The sequence below is a fragment of the Silene latifolia genome, chromosome 10 (genome assembly GCF_048544455.1).
Source record: "Silene latifolia isolate original U9 population chromosome 10, ASM4854445v1, whole genome shotgun sequence".
Taxonomy (NCBI): Eukaryota; Viridiplantae; Streptophyta; class Magnoliopsida; order Caryophyllales; family Caryophyllaceae; genus Silene; species Silene latifolia.
In genome coordinates, this window is record NC_133535.1 from 146,054,470 (window position 1) to 146,073,168 (window position 18,699).

The window sequence follows — 18,699 nt, forward strand, 5'->3', positions numbered from 1 at the left end:
AATCCGTTTGACGGCTTTGAAGTGTGATTCTTTAGGATTTGATTGGAAACGAGCACATACACACACGCTAAATTGTATGTCGGGTCGACTAGCGGTTAAATAAAGCAATGAACCGATCATACCTCGATATACCCTTTCACTAACACTCTTACCATTTTCGTCATTGTCAAGATTAAGCTTGGCAATCATAGGTGTAGGCATAAGATTCGAGCTAGTTAACCCAAACTTACTTATCATTTCCTTTAAGTACTTTTGTTGGTGGATCATGGTGCCTTTTTCATATTGCTTAATTTGAAGACCAAGGAAGAATCCAAGTTCTCCCATCATGCTCATTTCAAATTCAGAAGTCATAAGATCCGAAAAATACTTATAAAGAATGTTGTTAGTTGCACCGAAAATAATGTCATCAACATACACTTGTACAAGCAACAGTTCCTCTGACTCTGACTTAATAAACAATGTCTTATCAACCGAACCACGTATAAAACCATTTTCTAATAGGAATTTTGAAAGCCTATCATACCAGGCTCGGGGAGCCTGTTTTAACCCATAAAGTGCTTTGTCAAGTTTAAATACGTGATTAGGGAACTCATTGTTTAAAAAGCCTGGGGGTTGTTCGACAAAAACTTCTTCTTCAAGATAGCCATTTAAGAAAGCGGTTTTAACATCCATTTGAAAAAGTTTTATGCCAACATGAGATGCAAAAGCTAATAGCATTCGTATGGCCTCAAGCCTAGCTACCGGTGCAAAGGTTTCATCGTAATCAATCCCCTCTTGTTGATTAAACCCTTGTACCACTAGTCTAGCTTTATTCCTTACGATTTCTCCAACATCATCAAGCTTATTGCGATAGACCCATCTCGTACCAATTACAGTACGTTGAGATGGTCTAGGGACCAGATGCCATACCTTGTTTCTCTCAAATTGCTCCAATTCTTCTTGCATAGCCGTGACCCAATATTCATCGGATAAGGCCATTGTGATATTTGTAGGTTCAATTTGTGATATGAATGCTTCAAAGCACAAAGATTTTGGAGAGAAGATCTGGTTTTCATTCCAGAGGTAAGGTCACTGGTTAAATTTGATAGAGGGTGGGAACCTTGATGCTTCCATTTCTTTGGAACAAGGGTGTTAGAGGCCTCATTTGTTTCGGTTTGTTACGATGCAACGATTTGATTTGATGACTGTTGCATGGGGAATATTGTGTGAGGGTGTTTGTGGATTGGTTTCAATTTGGTTAGTGGTTGGTTCACTGCACTCCTCATTCCCCCCGGATGAGCTAGCTCCATTTTGAGATGAGGAGGGTTAGTTCCCCCCGAATTTTGGCCACCTCATCAAGCAACAAAGTGGCTCCAATCGTTGCTCGGCCTCTTCCACGACTAGATCCATGTCATGACGTATCATTCCAATTTCGAAATCATCGTCATCCTCATCATCTTCATCATTAACCTGAGTGTTTGAAACAAAGAGACTAGATTCGTCAAATATTACATGAACACTTTCTTCCATTTTCATGGTTCTCTTGTTATAAACTTTGTAGGCTTTACTATGGTCGGAATAACCAACAAAAACACCTTCATCACTACGAGCATCAAATTTGCCTAGGTTGTCTTTTCCATTATTATGTACAAAGCATTTACAACCAAAGCACTTTAGATGGGAGATGTTAGGTTTTCTTCCTCGTAGTATTTCATAAGGAGTTTTGTTAATGATTTTTCTAATCATGACTCGATTGTAGATATAACAAGATGTGTTAACGGCCTCGGCCCAAAAGTTTCTTCGCACTTTAGAGCTAATGAGCATTGTCCTAGCCATATTTTCCAGAGTTCGGTTCATTCGTTCCACAACCCCATTTTGTTGAGGGGTTCTTGCGGCCGAAAAATTATGGCTAATACCGTACTCATTGCAATAGGACTCAAATGATAAATTCTCAAATTCGGTTCCATGGTCGGATCTCAAGGAGACAAGTTTATAACCAAATTTGTTTTGGACCTTTTTAACCCAAATTAAGAATTCATCAAAAGTTTGGTCTTTAGAACTTAAGAAGAGAAGCCAAACAAATCTTGTATAATCATCAACAATGACACATATATAACGACTTCCACCTTTACTGACAATACGCATAGGTCCACATAAGTCAATGTGAATTAGCTCAAGAGGTAAGGAAGTGCTAACAATCTTTTTGGATTTAAAAGAGCATTTTACTTGTTTACCTTTAACACAATCGTCACAAAGTGATTTGAATTCAAATTTGATGTTAGGAATGCCATCAACTAGATCAAGCTTCTTAAGAGTGTTAAGTGTTTTAGCATTCACATGACCAAGTCGTTTATGCCAAAGCCAAGGGTCATTCTTTTGGACACTCATGCATGATAGTGTTTGACTAGACAATGAGTGTAAGTTAGTCATGTAGACATCTTTGACACGTTCACCTTCAAGAATGAGTTCTCTAGTTTTTCCATCAATTATTCTACATTCACTAGCAAGAAATTCAACGATGTTACCTCGATCACACAATTGTGATATGCTTAGAAGATTGTGTTTCAAACCTTTGACAAGCAACACTTTGTCGACACATAGTGACTTTGACTTACCAACTTTTCCAATACCAACGATTTCACCTCGTTTGTTGTCACCAAAAGTCACCATGCCACCATCGCAGGCTTCTAGCGAAAGGAATTGGTTTTCATCTCCCGTCATGTGACGAGAGCATCCACTTTGTCTAAGTACCCAATTTGCTGCTTTTGCCTTTCGCTAATGCCTATAAGAAATCAAACATTTAGTTTAGGAACCCAAACAAGTTTGGGCTCCTTCTTGACAACAACCTTTTTGACTTCTTTCTTCTTAATCCAATCATGTTTAGCCACTTTGGTACTTCTTTCTAGGTCAAGGACTCTCTTTTCACAACCATTAAACTCATGACCAGTTTTACCACGAATTGCGAGATAATGTACTCGGGAAGGCCAAAGATACTTTCTTCTTCGAAAATCGATTCGCTTGGTCTTGGTTTCGAGTGCAACAGTGATCGTAGAACTGTTGCATTTTAAACCAAGTCCAAAGATTTTTTGCACGGTTTTCATATTCTTGAGATTGTTTTAAAAGAAACTCCAAGACATTCTGACTTCCTTCCCATTTCAAATAGAACATCTTAGCCTCATCTAGCTCTTTGGTTAGTTTGTCAATTTTAGCAAGATGATTAAGATTTAGTTGACCTACTTTGTCGAACGCATGTTTAGCATGTCTCACTTCATCACTAAGCAATAAGCCAATTTGCTCAAGTTGTTTGTTATCTCTTTTGCACAAGGTGAGGTCAGCTAACAGAGAGTCACGTTCTTTAGTTAGTGAAGACACATGTTTTGTGAGAGTCTCAATTTCCTTTATAGACTCAGATGCAACAGTTGCATCATCTTTGCATGGATTTGTTCACCTTTTTCGAGTTTCAATTTGAACAAGAAGATCATCATTTGTATTTTGCACTCGATCTAAAGCACTTTTAGCATGACTTGACTCATCATTAAGCATTTCAGAAATTTTGACAAGATCTTCTTTTTCATTTTGACATTTTGCAAGATCAATCAAAAGTTGGTCACGTTCTTTGGTTAGTGAGGACACGACTTTGTCAGGGGACTCTTCTCCATTGTTGGACACAAATGCAACATTGCACTAATCTGTTGCATGCATTTCATCAATTCTTTTGGCAAGAAACAGATTCTGTTTTCGGAGCTTTTTAATCTCCTTTTCAAGACTCGATGATGAACTAGGTTGATCTACCTCATTTAGACATTCTTTTAAACCAACATTTTCTTCAGCTATGTCCTCAATTTCAGTTTGCATAGCCTCTAATTTATTGCTTTGAATACGACACTTATCAATGAATTGGTCTAGAAGATGACAGATCTTGTCTTTAGAGAAAGATCGAACCTTTTTCTTGATCTTATTTACCTCAATGTCAGAATCTGAGTCGGAGTCCACGGAGTGAGCCATAAGACATTTAACATTTTCTTTCTTTGTTGACTTTGGAACATCATTGTTTGACTGGGAAGAGATGCTAAGTTTGGCGTCCAATTCTTCCTCAAGGACATCGTCCTCGTCGAATCGACATTCCCCAAATGACAAATTTACTTTGCTTTTGTATTCTCTTTTAGCAAACTCACGCTTCTCCTTAGACTTAATGTCATTCCACTTTGGGCATTCTTTGATTTGGTGACCTTTGTCACCACATTTGAAGCAACCACCAACAGGTGGATGGATGTAGACTTCCTCTTGGGAAAGCGTCGTTTGCTAGTATAGTTATTAGGCCTTTGTGAGTTTCGACCATTTATCATGCCAACAATGTTTTTAGTGAACATTGCAAACTCGTCATCTTCATCCTCCTCATCATTTGAGAGAGCATAAAGAGCAAGTCCTTTCCCTTTAGAGCTTTCACCAGATCGCTTCATGAGAGTTAACTCATGAGCCATGAGTGAGCCCATAAGTTCATCAAGGGATAGCAAAGAAAGGTCTTTAGCTTCCTCAATAGCCGTAACCTTCGGTTGCCATTTTTCAGATAGGCTACGAAGGATTTTACGGACTACATCCTCGGATTCAAAGTTTCTACCTAGACTCTTAAGGTCATTAACAATACTAGAGAAACGAGAAGACAAACTATTAATTGACTCATCTTTTCCCATGTTGAACATCTCGTATTGTTGCATGAGAAGATCAACACGGTACTTTTTGACTTGTGACGTTCCCTCATAGGCAAGATTTAGGGTGTCCCAAATTTCCTTTGCTTGAGTCACAACCGGATATCCGGTTGATCTCTTGTTCACCGATGCCATATTGAAGGATGGACATGGCTTTAGAGTTTTTCTCGACTTTTCTATAATCGGCCTCAACATACTTGTCCTCACTTTTGATAGACTTAGTGCCATCGGCATTAGTCACCTCAATCTTGAGAGGACCATTTTGAATGATCAACCAACATTCATAGTCCGTACTTTTAACATAGTGCTCCATGCGATGTTTCCACCAGGCATAGTTTTCACCCTTGAAGATGGGATACTTAGTGTGTTTTGAATCGTCCATAACTATGGGATCAACTCCTTGGTTTTAACCAATATCAAGAGCACGAGGCTCTGATACCAATTGAAGAGTTAAGAACGATAAACACCTAAGAGGGGGAGGGGGTGAATTAGGTGTACCTTTTAAAAATTTTCTCTCTTACTTGGTTAATGACTAACACAAGTAAGATCTATTGATACGAGTTTGAGAAACTTAATAGATTGTAAGTTCACAAAAGGTACAGCAGGTCTATGCAACAGTATGAGAGACTGTTGCACAGTACTGAGAGCGAGATTAACGTGTAAAAGAAGAATGATAAGAGAACGTGAAAGTAAATAAACAAACAAGACGATGTTTAAAAATTGGTTCAGCTCCTACTCCGGAGCCTACGTCCAACCGTTATTTTATTGCTTGTTTAGAAATTTACTCAAACTTAACTAAACCATTACAATGAAACAACTCGCCAACCTACTCCGGTTGCAATGCTTAAAGCTACTCCGCTTCAAGACTTTCTCTTGCTCAAAGCTACTCCGCTTCAAGACTTAAGGTTCTATCTCAACGGTTTACAGAGTCAGAATCTCAGTGGTTCACTTAAGAACATGGAGATTACAATTAAGACCTAAACACGAGAATCATTGAACATATTCGATTATGCAACAGTTAAGCGAACTGATACTTGGAGATTTTACAGCTTTGAAAAACAATTGAAGACTTTTGAAAAACAGAAAACGGTTTTGCAAATGATTGAAGAACAAAGCTTTTAATGCTGAAAAGATTTGCAAAGTGTTTACAATGAATGCTCTTTCAAAGTCTTGCAATAAATGAAAAATGAAGTGGCTATTTATAGAGAAAGGTAGTGTGTAAGAGAAGGTTCTTAACACTACTTTAATCTAATATCCACAAGTTAGTAGCATGCATTTTCATTTAAAAAATATAAAAGAACAATCAGGTTTGAGAGGCTCAAGGGGCTGCGTTTTTCCAAAGAGAAGGAGTGTTTCCCATAAAATATGGGAACTCACAATTTTGCCACAAATGGAAAAAGCATAAGACCCATTTTTAGCATGAAAGGCAACTTGCACAAATGGGATTGACATCTTTTAAATTATTGTGCAAGCATATTCTTTTGTTCTTTTTGTTCTTCAGTTTTGAAATAATGTTCCTCTTGAACATATAAAAGATTTTTAAGGAATTTCAAACACTTGTAAATTTTCCCGAAAATTCTCCATTCGTTAGTACCAGAAACCATGGTGCAACAGTCTCAGGAACTGTTGCACGGTTTTGCCATAACTAATGCGTAAAAGAAATATGTTGAACTACCTCGTTTACAACATTTGTTCTAGACTATGGGCATGCTTGACTTGTCCTTCATCTTGATCATCTTGAACTTCTTTGAACAATCATGGGATGCTTCAATTTGCTAAACATTTACTAAGAGGTAAACAATTAAATCATAATGAAACTTGGCATCATCAACCAAGTGTGTTCTAACATAGTTATATCAGCTCTACTGGTGGAACCACAAATCGAACACAATAGTATGGTTCATTCTTCAGCCTACGCGAACTTGGTAATTGTGATGTTATCTTCGACCAGGTCACTCTCGAGTTTACTTTCGTTTCCTACAGAGTATTACTTAAATGAGGTTTAGCCGTTTAGTTTGTCTGCAGAATTGCAGATCATGGTTTACATACTTTCCTATTAATCTAATTATAAGAATGCTTATAAGTCTCTAATTTAACTGCTGAATAAAACCACTAAGAAAGTGGTAATTACTGGCTACACTAGTTTTAAACCCGTGCAAAATAATGCACGGGTCTGGTACATAAACATGATATGTACTAAATGCAATGAATTTATAAGGCGCTATCATTGGATATATAAGAGCAACGTAATTAATTGTTTACCGTGACAATATAAATAGTCTAGAATTTTAGATTCAATGTACATATAATATATTTTTTCGGTCCTTTTCAATAATTATCCTTTTCCATTTTTAGTCTTATTAGTCAATAGTTATCGGCCATGTTTGTTACTCAGCAGATTAATAATGGCAGAAGCAGATTGGTCAAGCAGATTATAAATGACAAATTGGATTGACAGGTTTGACAATAGTATCTATATATAAATGGTTGACAGATTCAATTTTCCCAATCAACTAATGTGAATATGCTGGATGGAGCAGCATATTGGAAAACAGTAGATTGAGCTTCAATCTACTGTTTCAATATGCAATTTACCAAATACGTAAATTAGTAGATTTGTGAGTCAAACATGCTAAAAGGCTTGAATATGCTGAAAATTCACCAATCTACTGTTTACCAAACACCCCCATCGCATCTACTATAGTAAAACTGTATTGTAAATTGCCCGTGTGAATAACTAATCTAAAACGTTCTATAAAGTAAAAATTACGAAGTACTGTATTGCGTATTTACGACTTAATTAATATTATGACCAAAGTAGATAAAATGTGACTAACCCAAACAATTAAATATTGTCAAAATCCCCTAATATATTATCCCACCCACCCAACCCAAATAAAACTCACCCCACGGCCAACCCAAAGCAACCCTAACTCTTTAGTTTTTTTTTTATGACTTTCGTCATCTCTCACTTTTACTCTTCCCCTTTGTAAAAAAACCCCCAAATTATACCCTATTAATCTTCATCAACCTCACTCATCTCCCTCTCTCAAATCTGCATGATCTTTACTCACCTTATCACCCTAACTCATCCTTTATCCGATAAAACTCACTACCCTCATCAATCGTCTTCATCATATCACTTATCACCGTAGTCCGTATATCATCAATAATTATAACGCATGATGTCCTCTTTGATTTTGTCTTTCGATCAACATGATATTGATTATTGTGAGTCCAATATTGTTTTACATCATTTATGTCTTTTATGAATATTTTGATATTTGTCTCAATCATTGATTTTTAATTTTTAATAAAAATTTAAGCTTCCCACAAAGTAGATTTGTCATTTTTTGTAAAATATAATGGTTATTATTATTATTATTATTATTATTATTATTATTAATTTTACATATAAAGGTACAATAGATCTATCATTTTATTATTTTATTATTATTGTTACTATTATTATTATTAATAATTTTTTCATGAAAAGCTACGCTAGTCATTATTTTTTTAAAATCGATTTGTAATTGTAATTGTTATTTTTAATGTCTCCACTTTCATAATAAGACAATCTAACACCCTCATAGGTCGGAACCCTTCCTCTAGGCCATTCCCATGATATGGAGGTATCACAAGCCTTGGTTTCCCAAGAGTGTAGTGAGAACAACAAGTAAAGAAGTAATTTAGATAACATAATTAGTTAAGTTGTAGAGTTAAGTGATCACAAGTTAAGGGATATAAAAATCATCCCATTAATACAACCAAATCGAATGGAGTCTAAATGTCAAAAGCTAAATAAGAGCAAGTGACGACAACGAGGTAGACCGCTCCCAAGCCCGCTACTCAACACATGCACCTGTCGACACTGCTCCTCATATGGGCTGAAATCACCATATAGTTCATCACAGACATTCAAACCCAAGTGTTAACCAATGATATGAATGTCAATAATAGGCAAGAGATGCAACAAACTTACTAATTTAATGAGGTATGTAACATGACAAACATCCACCAAACTCATCTCCGCCAACCGTGACCAGGACACGCCCACGACGTCACCAAAACCACTAAGGTACTCGGAACACGTCTGTGGTACCGGACCCGAGTGCGACTCGTGTCCTCTGCCAGACAACATGCCTCATTGCATGAGTCCCTCCATGACCCAAGTACTAATGTGCACATTCCCTTGGAGTGGGAAGCTCCAAGGGAGACTTGAGCGGAAGACGGTTTTCCAACCGCCTTCCGTCTCCAAAACCATCACCAACATCCTCCAACAATATCCAATGTCAACAATTCACCAACAACAAGAACAATTAACCAAACAAGCATGCCATTAAATTTATACAACAATCAATTCATACTCAAAACTTTATCAATTCATATTCTCTTCTTTTAATTGCTTTAACATGTTATAGTGCAAGATAATTAATGCTAGAGTCATTTAGCATACTCATTCTTCCCAAAATCATTATGAGACCACAATATGTACCAAACCCGAATTATCCAACACATGTTATAATGCAATTACTATGAGATAAATGTAATTAATGATATTAAATGCACAATTAAACACTCATAACATCATAACTAAGTAGGGAAACCCTACCTTGAGCTTATCTTCACAATCCCACAAGTTAATCCCTAGAAATGCTCATCAATGAAGTTTCCTACACATATTATTTATTATAATTAACACTACAATCTATTATAGCAACATACTAACTTAACCCCTTGAATTCTTACAACATAACTAAGTAAAGATTAACTTACTAACTAAACAAAGTTGTTAAGACAAGAAAGAAGAGAAGAAGAAGTGTAGATCCACTTACAATAAAGGAGAAAGGCTAAGGAGGCAAGAACTCTTCTATGGAAACTTAGGGTTTTGAGAGGATTTGAAGGTGGAGAGTTTTAGAGGGAAATTGGTGAAATTTAGAGAGTGGTGAATAGTGTATGAGAGGGGTTTTGGTGTAGGAAATCTGAAAAGATAGGGTTATGAAAGCGACACTTCACCAAACATTTCCCGAGTAAAACTCACTCGGTCGAGTGGAAGCCCACTCGAACGAGTGAAGGCTCCCCTCGGTCGAGTGGATGGTCACTCGGTCGAGTGAGCGACTTTCCAGGCTTTCCAGCCTACTGTATTGGCTCACTCGGCCTCCCACTCGGCCGAGTGGAGTTGCACTCGGCCGAGTGGGTTCTCTATTCGGTCTAGTTATAATAGGATAAATACGAGGTATTACAGACAAACAACAATTGGGATAGTAGAATAAAAATTAGGGCTGAGTGAAAAAATACGATACGATTTTGTTATATAGTTCAGCCAATTCAATAACCTAAGCATAGAAGAACTATAGAAAAAGGAAAGTGTACAAATTACAATAGGAAATTGAATTGGTAATAATATATCTAAAAACAAGATATTGAACCTGGGTAAGATTCTCATCATCTCCACACAAGAGATGGAAATTGGAAACTAGCTTATGTCGATCTCACTCGAGTTTTAAAAAAGTGAAATCATTGTAAAGCTTGCTAGTTTAAACCGAACACGAGTAATTTCAAAACTTTCGCGCCAAATTTAAACCAAAGTGATATTGCTATGATGAATGTAATTGATTGAGTTTCGATTTGACAAAACTGAGCTGGTCGAACAATATGATGAATGGGGATTGATCGAGTCTAGATTTGACAAAACTGAGTTAACTGAACAATTTGACCTATATTGACTTCCACGCCTAATATGCACTCGACAAAGAACGCAATTTTGATCCACAGTCCGAATTGAGTTTGGCCTGAATTAATTAGACATCATCTAACATGACCAAATGTTTATTGCTGTTTGTTCCCTCTATTTTCTCCAATAAGCCCCATTGACCCCGAAATTGGGTCAATAAGCCAATTAAAAACCTCGACAAAATACTCGCTATTAACTCTAAATAACTTAATGACAACACATTTACAAGTTACGACGTACTCAAAACTAATTCACCCTCGAACTAACCAAAACCCAACCCACACCGCACACACCAGGTGGCAATCGGGTCACTCAGGTCGTTACGGGTCGGGTTAAGGCGGGTCGGGTCATACCGGGTTTGGGTTATGTCGGGTCAGTGACTTGTTCGGGTCGGGTCATGTCGGGTCATCTTCGGTCGGGTCATTAATGGGTGGCAAGTCGGGTCGGGTCATTAGCGGGTCAGTGTCGGGTCAGGCTATCAGCATATATTTTATCTTATATATTTAGTTTTAGATGGTAATTTTATGTTTAAATAATGGGTAGGTGTATTAATTGTAGTTTTAAGTAAAAATAATTAAGATAGAATGTCAATTTGACGTCATTTACTCCATTATTAAGCTAGTTCATCTATCAGGTTGAGAAAATATCGGGTTACGGGTCGAGTCGGTTCAGTTCGGGTTCAGGTTGGAAAAAATAAAGTTGCTATCGGTTATCGGGTCGGGTCAATTTGGTTTCGGTTCGCCCAATTTTCAAGTTGTGTCGGGTCGGATTTCGAGCGGGTCGGGTCAACTTTTGCCAGCTCTATAACACCACGCCTGATTGACCCATTTGCAAGCGCAGTTGGTTTCCTTGTGACGCTATAAGTTACGACGGAGAAAGATCAAACATATTTGGCGCCAAAAGATACTTAATACTCCTCGTAGTTACTGTGATAATACTTGGAACAATTGAAACCCTCTTTGGCTCTTTCTGTATTCTTCAAACCCTAGCTCTTCTTCACATTTTCCCGCAATCTCCGGATTAATTTTCCTTCCCATGTGTTCGATTGATTCAAACCCTAATGGTATATACTCTTGTGTTTTCTTCATCTTCCAATTTTATTTTATTTTGATTGAATATGTTGCATTACTGTGGTATTTAGTTGTTTGAGATGGGTGTTTTTGAATTTTAATTAGTAGTGAAGATATGATCAAGAATTATGAATTGGGTATTTGTTAGTTTAGCTAAAGACTAGGAATTTAGATAGTGCATGCCAACTGTTTGACGAAATTCCTGTGAGAAAATCATGGGGTTTGGGGAAAATGTAGCAAAGGTGAAAAGGGGTACAGTTGATAGAATTTCGGAGCTTCCGGAATTTATCCTGCATAATATTCTCTCAATGCTTGATACTAAAGAGGCGGGTCGTGCTAGTGTGTTGTCTAAGAGGTGGTATGATGTTTGGTCTTCTATTCCGGTTTTGGATTTTCATTTTCAGTACTTTGATACAGATAAGAAACAGAGTTTTCTGGGGTTCATAGATAGGACTATGCAAAGGTATTTTACTCAGAAGTATAGAATAATGAAACTTAACCTTGAGCTTCGTATGGTGAATGAAAAGATTGAACTTTTGGTTGATAAATGGTTGAAGATTGCGGTGCAAAACCAAGTCGAGAAGTTGGAATTCCAGGTACATGATCAGCATTCACCGGTTTACAGGCTGCCTGAGATTCTATTTCGAGCAAAATCATTGAAAGTTTTGACTTGTGGGAATGTTGTGATGCCATATTATGAGACCATGGAACTTATCTCTCTCGAATATCTTCATTTAATTGTGAAAAATGTAGATATGGATATGTTCCAAAGGATTATCACTTTTTGCCCCTTGGTTGAATTAGATATTACAATAGAAGAGCTTGGAAAAATTTCACTTCCTTGGACAAGAAAAATGAGTGAGGGAACCGAATTTGTTGATAGTGGAATAATGCAATCAAACTTCAAAGCTTCCCCGCTTAGAAAGTTTGCATATCATGGCCTCTTTAGATGTATTACGTGGCCTTGCAACATGAATGTGGTTGCGTTGAAGAACTTGAGAAAGTTGGAGATTGTTTGTGCTACTATAACAGATGATATAGTTTTTGAGTTGGTTCACGGGCTTGTAGCTTTAGAACGCTTAGTATTAGCTACATGCACAGGGCTGAAATGCATTGAAGTCTCAAGCATTTCGCTAAAGGACCTTGCAATCGTTGAGTGTGAAGACTTGACAGAGGTTACTGTTGACGCCCCTAACTTGCTCGAGTTTTTGTACAACTGTGAATTAGAAACCCCTCTCTCGTTGAGCAGAGTGCAAGATCATTGTAATGCTCAATTCTTTCCGTTGTTCGTGCTGGATTCTATCACTACGGTTTGGCTTGTTAAGCTAAAGAAGTTTCTCGTAGAAACAAGCGCCTTCAAATCTTTATTGATTGAGTTGTCTAATTCTCTTCAGGTATGACTTTCTACCCATTTGATGACTTATTTATTATGTTTAATTGTCTTGCACCCATCATAGTAATCAGAGTCGTGTCGTGATGGTGTATTTATGAGTAAGGCTCGTACTATCTTGCCTAAGATTATGTTGACTTCTATAGATTGAGATAGAGGAGGAGCAACTAAAGAATGTGGTTACTGGCCCGTCATACAAACTCAGAGAGCTAAAGCTGCGTGAAACAAGTGCGTGGGACTCTACGGAATCTTCACTAACGGCCTTTCTGGATGGACTGTTTTGGTGTTGCCACCCTGATATTCTGTCAATAACAAGTTCGCATAATTTGACTGCTAAGGTATGCTTTTCAGTGCTGAGGTGCTGCCACCCTGATATTATGTCTATAATAACAAGTTTACATAATTTGACTTAACGCATGGTATGTTCTGTTTGTTATATGGTTTGCTGTCTTATTAAATTAACTTGGCGGGTCTTGTTATCGTGTACATGGGATATAGGTGGTGGAGGGCGCTATAATTCAATCTCTCTCTTACAAAAATGGCGGAATTGGGACGCTTAGATTTGATGCAAGGTAGTGGTAGGGAACTTTACCCCTTGATGTAATGCATCACCCTGCGGAGGTGTTGGGCGACTGTTCTGCTTCTCATATAACCTCGTCTAGACTGACTTGACATGACCCACCGGTATCATAACTCGTGGATTCTTGTTGATCTTCTTTATATTGATCATATTTTTTGGAAAAATGTGACCCTAGCTGGAATTCTTTGTCTGTCTTCTTGCTTTACAATTTACATATATGTCCACCACATAATGCATCATTTCCCGAAAGTAATAATTCCTCTTTATGTTGCGATAATTTTTACCACAAACATCTCGCTGGAACTAATTCCTTGTATTTATCCATTTTTTAGTCGATCTTTAATATCCTGAAGAAGAAAGTGCAATGCTATAAGCATCCCCTGAGAAGCATCGAAATTGAAGGTGTTGATACCTCAAACTTTCTTGAGGAACCATCAGAACTTGAGTTCAGGTTTAGACTGTCCTGGTTTTAAGTTTAGCTTGTAGAGATCTCAAATATATGTATTTAGTACAAGTTTAATACATCCCTTCTTCTGTTTGGTTCGGAATTCTGTTGAGGCATTGAACACTGTCAAGTTATCTTTAACATTTTTTCTATTAAATGTTTAGTTTATGTCTTTCGACCATGGCATTGAATCGTTGCACTTGTTGTGATCATGGGATGGACTGAACAATTGTGGTCGCCGGACCTCGAACACGATAGTATGGTTCATTCTTCAGCCTACGCGAACTTTTATCTTCGACCAGGTCACTCTCGAGTATACTTTCGTTTCCTACAGAGTATTACTTAAATGAGGTTTAGCCATTTAGTTTGTCTGCAGAATTGCAGATCATGGTTATAAGAATTATAAGTACTTTTTTTAACTTAATATACACATGCTAAATTAATCCACTACATCATTATTCCAAATTGAAGCACTAATTCCAACAATACCCCTTTGTCAAAGGTGTGAATTAGATAGGACTCATAGGAGTTACAAAAAAACTCTCCTCCTCCTTTCTAGTTACAAAAAAACTCTCCTCCTCCTTTCTAAAAAAACTCTAGTCTCCATCAATCAAATCTGGGGTTTCCATCGATCATTGATTGATGGTAAGCCCCTTAAATAATTTCATTTATCAATTACTAATATGAAATATTATAAATTAATCAATAAAAATCTCCATTTTGGTGAGATCTGTTTTTCCGTCTCTATTTTCAGAGTTTTTTCAGTCCTTGTTTTTCTAGGGTTTAGTATTATTATTGGAATTATAGATAAGAACGGTTTGTTGATTATTCATCATACGACTCTACAATGGATATGCGTTATTCGTCAGCGATCTGTGGTGCCAGTAGCAGGTAAATTTTCTCCATCAATGAATCAAACGAAGGATCCCCTTAAAAGCTACACGAAGAAAGCGATACAAGGACGAGCCGAATTGTCATATCATGTTTTGAGATCCGTAGTTTTACAGGAGAAATTTGTCCTTTGGTTTTTATTAGAATTGTTTTCGATTATACCTATTTTTTGTAAGTGTCGTTTGGCGTTTTATTAATGAATTGATCTTTTCCTTCAAAAAAAAATAGTGTGAATTAGCGCTAGACTTATAAAATTGTCCAACCCGAACTGAAACTGACCCGACTTAAGTGACCCAAAATGATCCGATTGACCCAAAATGACCTAATTAAGGCAAAATCATGGCCTGAAATGACCCAAACGACCCAAATTGACCCGACAGAATGACCCGATCCGAAGTGACTCGGCCCAAAAATAACCTGTTCCGAAAGTGACCCAATTAATTGGCCCGAAAATGACCCGACCCGGATGATCCATTTGCCAAGTCTACCCAGACCCGGCCCAACCGGCACTCGATTAACCCGCTTAACCGGTCTTATTGGGGCCTTGGCCCTTGGGTAGTTGGTGGAATGGAAGATAAACAGATTTGGCGCCAAAATTAATTTCTGAACAATTTCCTAAACAATGGAAGCCTCTCTGTATTCTAAAAATTCCTTTAAAAACTCTTGCTCTTCTTCACATTCTTACATGCTTTCCCATTTATTGTTTCCGTCCGTTCCGACCCAAATGTTTATTATCGTATATTTGTACTATTGAATTGAGAGGGCAGTTTCAGCTTAATATCTTCAATGTGTCCGATTGATTCTACTTCTTCTGGTATATTCTTGTGCATTACTGTATTTTATTAATTGTTTGAGTTGGGTATTTCTGAATTTTAATTTTTTAGTAACGATATGATCAAGAAATTTGAATTGGGTATTTGTTAGATTAGCCAAAGATTAAGAATTTAGATAGTGCATGCCAACTGTTCGACGAAATTCCTGTGAGAAAATCATGGGTTTTGGGGAAAATGTAGCAAAGATGGAAAAGGGCACAGTTGATAGAATTTCGGAACTTCCGGATTTTATCCTGCATTTGATTCTCTCAATGCTTGATACTAAAGAGGCGGGTCGCGCTAGTGTATTATCTAAGAGATGGTATGATGTTTGGTCGTCTATTCCGGTTTTGGATTTTCGGTTTCAGTACTTTAAGGGAGATTGGGATAGGTCGAAATATGATTTTAATGTTTATTATGATACTCATACGGTTCAAAGTTTTCTTGGGTTCATAGATAGGACGATGCGAAGGTATTTCACTGAGAGGTACAGAATCATGAAGCTTAGCCTTGAGCTTCCTATGGTAGATGAAAAGATTGAACTTTTGGTTGATCAATGGTTTAAAATTGCGGTGCAAAGCCAAATCGAGGAGTTGGAATTCACGATTCTTCATGAATGTACGCACTATAGGCTGCCTGAGATTCTATTTCGTGCAAAATCGTTGAAAGTTTTGAACTGTGAGAATGCTGTTTTGCCATATTACGAGACTATGGAACTTATCTCTCTTGAATATCTTAGGTTAAACCTAGAAGTTGTCGATATTGATTTGCTTCAGAGGATTATCTCTTTCTCCCCTTTGGTTGAATTAGATATTACAGTAGCCTACCTTGGACGGCTTTCACTTCCTCTGACGAGAAAAGTGAACGAGACAGCTGAGTTTGTTGGTATCAGAATAGTCCAATCAAACTTCAAAGCATCCCCACTTAGAAAGCTTGCATATAATGGTATGGGTGGATCTATTCCGTGGCCATGGAAAATGAATGTGTTTGCGTTGAAGAACTTGAGAAATTTAGAATTTGTTCGTGCTATGATAACAGATGATATTGTTTCTCAGTTGGCTCGTGGGCTTGTCGTGTTAGAAAGGTTAGTATTATCTGAATGCCCAGATCTGAATTGCATTGACATCTCAAGCATTTCGCTAAAGATACTTCAAATCATTGAGGGTTTAGACGTGATGAAAGTTACAGTGGACACCCCTAACTTGCTTGACTTTTGTTACAACTGTGAAGTGAAGACCACTCTCTCATTGACCAGTGCGTTAGATCATTGTAATGCCCAATTCGCCCCATTGGTGGTAGATGGTGAAGATACTATCACCACTGATTGGCTTGTTAAGCTAAAGAAGATTCTTTTCGAAACAAACATCTTCAAATCTTTAGTTATCGATTTATCTACCTCTCTCAAGGTATGAATTTATACTCATTTGATGATTCATTTATATGATTAATTGTTTTGTGCTGAAATGACAAATCATCATGGTGTCGTTTTAATTATTTTGGAATCTGTAGATTGACGTAGAGGAGGAGGTGCTGAGGAATCTAGCTACTGGTCCATCATACAAACTCAGGGAGTTAAAGCTGCGTGAAGCAAGTCCGGACCCTACAGATTCTTCACTTGAGGCCTTTCTGCGTGAAACAAGATATTGGAAAGCTACAGAATCTTCACTTCCGGCCTTTCTGGATGGACTGTTTTGGTGTTGCCACCCTGATGTGCTATCGATAACAACAAATTTATATAATTTGACTGCTAAGGTATGCTGTGTTACATTGTTGTAGGACCGTGTAGACATGTATTAGTATGTTCCGTTTGGGTGGTGGAAAACTTTACCCTTTGGCATGATGAATCACCCTACGGAGGTGTTGAGTGACTGTTTCGCTTCTCATAAATAAACTTACGTTTATTCAACGACCATCCACCGTATCAGAACTTGTGGAATTCTTTGTTGGTCTTGTTTATATGGGTGTACTTGCTGCTGTACATATTTATCGAGTAATAGAATCCAGGAGATCACTTTGGCACATTTTATTTTCTGATTCATTCATCAAACCGAGTCCTGAAAGTATTAGCCAAATCCAAGCACTTAACCCGTAATTCCACCATTTAATGCATCAATTTCTGGAACTGATCCTGTTTATGTTCCCATTTTTTTTCCCCATACATCTCCCTAAAACAAATCTGTCTACGAGATTTTTCATCACATATCTGATATCTCCCTAGAACTAATCTCTTTTATGTTTCTGTTTTCTACAGTCGATCTTGAATATCCTGAAGCGCAAAGTGCACTGCTATAAGCATCCCCTGAGAAGCATCAAAGTTGAAGGTGTCGATTCCTCAAGCTTTCTCTCGGAACCATCAGAATTTGAAATCAGGTTTAGACTGTCCTGGTTTTAAGTTTAGCTAACAGAAATCTCAAATATATGTATTTAGTACGAGATTCATGTGTCCCTTCTTTTTTTTTAGTTCGGTATTCTGTTGAGGTGTTGCGTACTCTGTACTTGTTACGTCTTTCTACCATGGCATTGAATCCTCTTACTTGTGGGGATCTTGAGAAGAACATTGATATTGTACTTTGAGGGGTGGAATGAAAAATTGTGGTGTTTGTCCGACTTTTTTTTAATCGGAATATTAGCTATATCAGTTGTATACTTGTATTGATTGTATAGTATAATTGTGTATGGACTTATGGAGGGCTTTGGTGCCTGTCCTGGTCTGCATTTTGATATCATGTGTCCTTATCATTCTCTTTTAACCGTTGAATCTTTTATACGACGGTTTTTCTTGTATGGGACGAAAAGGTACTTGTGACCTCTCGACTCTCACAAGTCACAATCATATTCTCTTTTTTTATGTTATTTTAACTGGTTGTAAGACATCAGCTAATCTCATCACCAATGATTCATGCAAGCTACCCAGCAAACATGATGCTTTTTTAAGTTACGTTCAGATCATATAGTTGTACTCTCGGTGCTTTTTTAATGTTTAGTTAAGTTTAGATCATGTAATTATAGTCCAAAAGAAAATAGTCTAATGAAAACAAATTATTCATGCAAACTACCCAACAAACATGATGCTAACATAATTCGAACTCATG

The 18,699-nt window shown here is 37.4% G+C and overlaps 2 protein-coding genes across 2 annotated transcripts; both read left to right on the forward strand.

Moving 5' to 3' along the window:
- Positions 1–11,305: 11,305 nt before the first annotated feature.
- On the forward strand, positions 11,306–14,080 carry LOC141609298 (putative F-box/LRR-repeat protein At4g15060). Its single transcript, XM_074428403.1, has 3 exons — positions 11,306–12,883; positions 13,026–13,217; positions 13,792–14,080. The coding sequence occupies exons 1-3, from the start codon at positions 11,705–11,707 to the stop codon at positions 13,930–13,932; spliced, it is 1,512 nt and encodes a 503-aa protein (XP_074284504.1). The 5' UTR covers positions 11,306–11,704; the 3' UTR covers positions 13,933–14,080.
- Positions 14,081–15,361: 1,281 nt separating this feature from the next.
- Positions 15,362–18,340, forward strand: LOC141606208 (uncharacterized). The gene is made up of 3 exons (XM_074425252.1): positions 15,362–17,013; positions 17,117–17,359; positions 17,859–18,340. Exons 1-3 carry the CDS (start codon positions 15,751–15,753, stop codon positions 17,997–17,999), a joined length of 1,647 nt encoding a protein of 548 aa, XP_074281353.1. The 5' UTR covers positions 15,362–15,750; the 3' UTR covers positions 18,000–18,340.
- Positions 18,341–18,699: the final 359 nt, after the last annotated feature.